The sequence below is a fragment of the Lactuca saligna genome, chromosome 2 (assembly GCF_052625555.1).
Source record: "Lactuca saligna cultivar CGN05327 chromosome 2, ASM5262555v1, whole genome shotgun sequence".
Lineage (NCBI taxonomy): Eukaryota > Viridiplantae > Streptophyta > Magnoliopsida > Asterales > Asteraceae > Lactuca > Lactuca saligna.
The window spans coordinates 128,200,087-128,203,064 of NC_136418.1; the positions used below are offsets into that span (position 1 = coordinate 128,200,087).

General features: G+C 40.3%; 1 protein-coding gene across 1 annotated transcript; it reads left to right on the forward strand.

Annotated features, from left to right (window-relative positions):
• Nucleotides 1-392: 392 nt before the first annotated feature.
• On the forward strand, nucleotides 393-1,410 carry SEP2 (stress enhanced protein 2). Its single transcript, XM_078980156.1, has 2 exons — nucleotides 393-774; nucleotides 870-1,410. Exons 1-2 carry the CDS (start codon nucleotides 433-435, stop codon nucleotides 1,134-1,136), a joined length of 609 nt encoding a protein of 202 aa, XP_078836282.1. The 5' UTR covers nucleotides 393-432; the 3' UTR covers nucleotides 1,137-1,410.
• Nucleotides 1,411-2,978: the final 1,568 nt, after the last annotated feature.

Here is a 2,978-nt window from a genome sequence, read left to right on the forward strand (position 1 = left end):
CACGTTTCTTTCTTGGGCCCATCGGTCATTTCACCATTTTATCCGCGTGCATATGGGTCAATCTCGGCTTCCTGTGAGAACTACGTCAACGAGAAAAAATGGTACCACGTAACTCCTTTTGACCCACATACCCTTCCTTCATTTCTCCAGAAAACGTGGACTACAGTCACACCCGTCATTCACCTTTAAAATACACTTTACACCCTCAATCTTATTAAAAATGCCAATTACACCTTTCTTAACCAAAAGTCTCAAGTCACCGAGGCCTTTTAATAAGAAACACAATCCAATGATGTGTATGTGTACAGTTTTCATAAAAAAAGGTCTTTAAATGTTATTTATCTAAAAAGCAAGGGGGCCAAATAGAAAATTTAACCATATTATTACTACTACTTTCTTCTAGTCCTCACACAACAACATTCCGTACTCTCAATGGCTTTGGCTGCTCGACAAATTGTTTGCAATCTCAAGTCGGAAAAACCGGTGGTTCAAAGAGATGAATCGGTGGCTGGGCGGCTGCCATCGCTTCCGGTTCAGAAGGTGAGGCTGACAGATAAGGCCGCCGTGAAGGCAGAGAGTGGGAAGATCTTATTGCAGCCAAGGGTGTGCACCCTTAGATCGTACGGTTCAGATCGTTCCGGTGTGATGAAGATGCGAAGCGCCGACGACGAAGGCGGCGATGAGGTGTCCCGGTTCTTCGAGATGCTTTCGGAGTACATCGAGAGTTCGAAAAAAAGCCAAGACTTTGAAATCATCTCCGGTCGTCTAGCCATGGTATCAATCGATCCACCTTTTGAATCAATAAAACGCGCTTTGAAGTTTGATCATTCTTAAGAAAGAAAAAAACCCTAATTTTATTATGGCTACAGATGGTTTTTGCAGGAACAGTGACGATGGAAGTTGTAACAGGTAACTCATTATTCAGAAAGATGGATTTACAAGGGATTGAGGAGGCTGCAGGGGTGTGTTTGGGTGTCGTAGTTTGTGCTGCAGCTTTTGCTTGGTTCTCCGGCGCTCGTAACACAGTCGGCGGGATCTTCTCCGTTCGTTGCAATACCTTTATTGATTCTCTTATTGATCAAGTTGTTGATGGGTTGTTCTATGAGACTGATGTTAGCGATTGGTCTGATCTTTGAAAAGTGAAGAATGAAGAAGGGAGACGAAGAAATGAAGGGATTTGGATGTTTAATTACAGAGATCTGTATAGGTTAGATGGTTATCGTGTGTAAAACTTGATAAACCAATATACGTAGGAAAACATGGTATTATAAACTTATAAAAAGTACTTTGTATACTATTTTCTCCAAAAAAATGTTGTTTACAAGTAAGAAACTAAATTTCTTGTTTTGTTTCTCTTGAAATTTTTGTATGGATGTCATGGTAATGAAAAATGTAAGGATAATTGGTTAACTAGTTTTGTAATTATGAACAATGGTGTTGGTTTGTTTTGTAATTATGAACAATGGTGTTGGTTTGTTGGATAAAAAAAAAGTATTTAACTAGTTTTGTAATTATGAAAAATGTATTTTGAAATATTACCTAAAGGCTGGATTTTATTATTAAAAAAAAAAAAAAGGTAGCCGTTCGTGGGTATTAAAGTCTCGTGGCACTCAAAAGAGTAGTTTATATTTTTGTTAGGCTACTGAAGTTTGGTATTAACACTCGAGATGAGTTATTACGCGTAAATCAGAGTCACTAAAACCTAATATCAACACTGAAAACAAATCATTTGTTACTTCAGCAAACTAAAGCAACTAAATGACTACATTCATAAGGGAATGTTGATGAGGATAACTTGTTTGGTTTGGATATGAATATATAGGCTGAGGGGATAGAGGTCGAGGATGTGGATATGGATGGTGGGGCTATTAGTAGAGTTCGGATTAGGCATGCTGGTGTTACCCCTAGTGGTAATGTGTGATAAATTCAACATTCCAGTGCTATTCCAGTTGGATTGCTCGTTTGGTCACTGGCGCATTTAAATTTGCTCGCCACGCCATTCCCTATCCATGAACAATCCAAAAGAAAGTGGCTTAAAACCCTCATTCTTGGATCAGGTTACCAATGCTCCAGCCGCATTCATGGATCTCATGAATTGCATATGCAGACCTATGTTGGATCGGTCTGTGATTATGTTTATTTATGACATCTTGGTTTATTCCAAGACCCAGGAACAGCATGAGAAACATTTGAGGGAGGTATTGGAGACTTTGAGGAGAGAGAGGTTGTATACGAAGTTCTCAAAGTGCTAGTTCTGGTTGCTTGAGGTGTAGTTTCTGGGATACCTTGTCAAACTGAACGGTATTTTGGTCGACCCGGCTAAGGTCGAGGCGATGATGAGGTGGGAGATTCTGAGGTCTCTATCTGAGTTTCAGAGTTTCCTTGGATTTGCATATTACTATCGGATATTCATTCATGATTTCTCAAAATAGCGGTTCCTTTGACCCGGTTGACGAATAAGACCGTCACATTTCGTTGGGGACATGAGTAGTAGACATTTTATTGAGACGAAGATTGTGTGAGGCGCCGATTCTGACCATGTCGGAGGGTGTTAAGGATTTTGTGGTGTACTTCGATGCATCTATCACGGGTTTGAGTGCAGTGTTGATGCAATAGGTTCATGTGATTGCTTACGCTTCGAGGTAGCTAAAGCCTCATGATGCGAATTATCCTACGCATATTTTGGAGTTAGGGGTTGTAGTGTTCACCCTCAATTTTTGGTGACATTACCTCTATAGGTTCCGTTGTACTGTCTACATGGATGACAAGAGTCTGAGATATTTGATGGATCATCCAAATTTGAACATGAGGCAACGTAAATGGTTTGATGTGGTGAATGATTATTATTGTGAGATCCTTTATCACCCGGGAAAGGCCAACGTGGTGGCCGATGCTCTAATCCGCAAGGTAGTTGCTGCCCCGATCAAGAATGTGTGTTTGAGAATGATAATGATTACCCCACTCTTGGAGCAGATTCA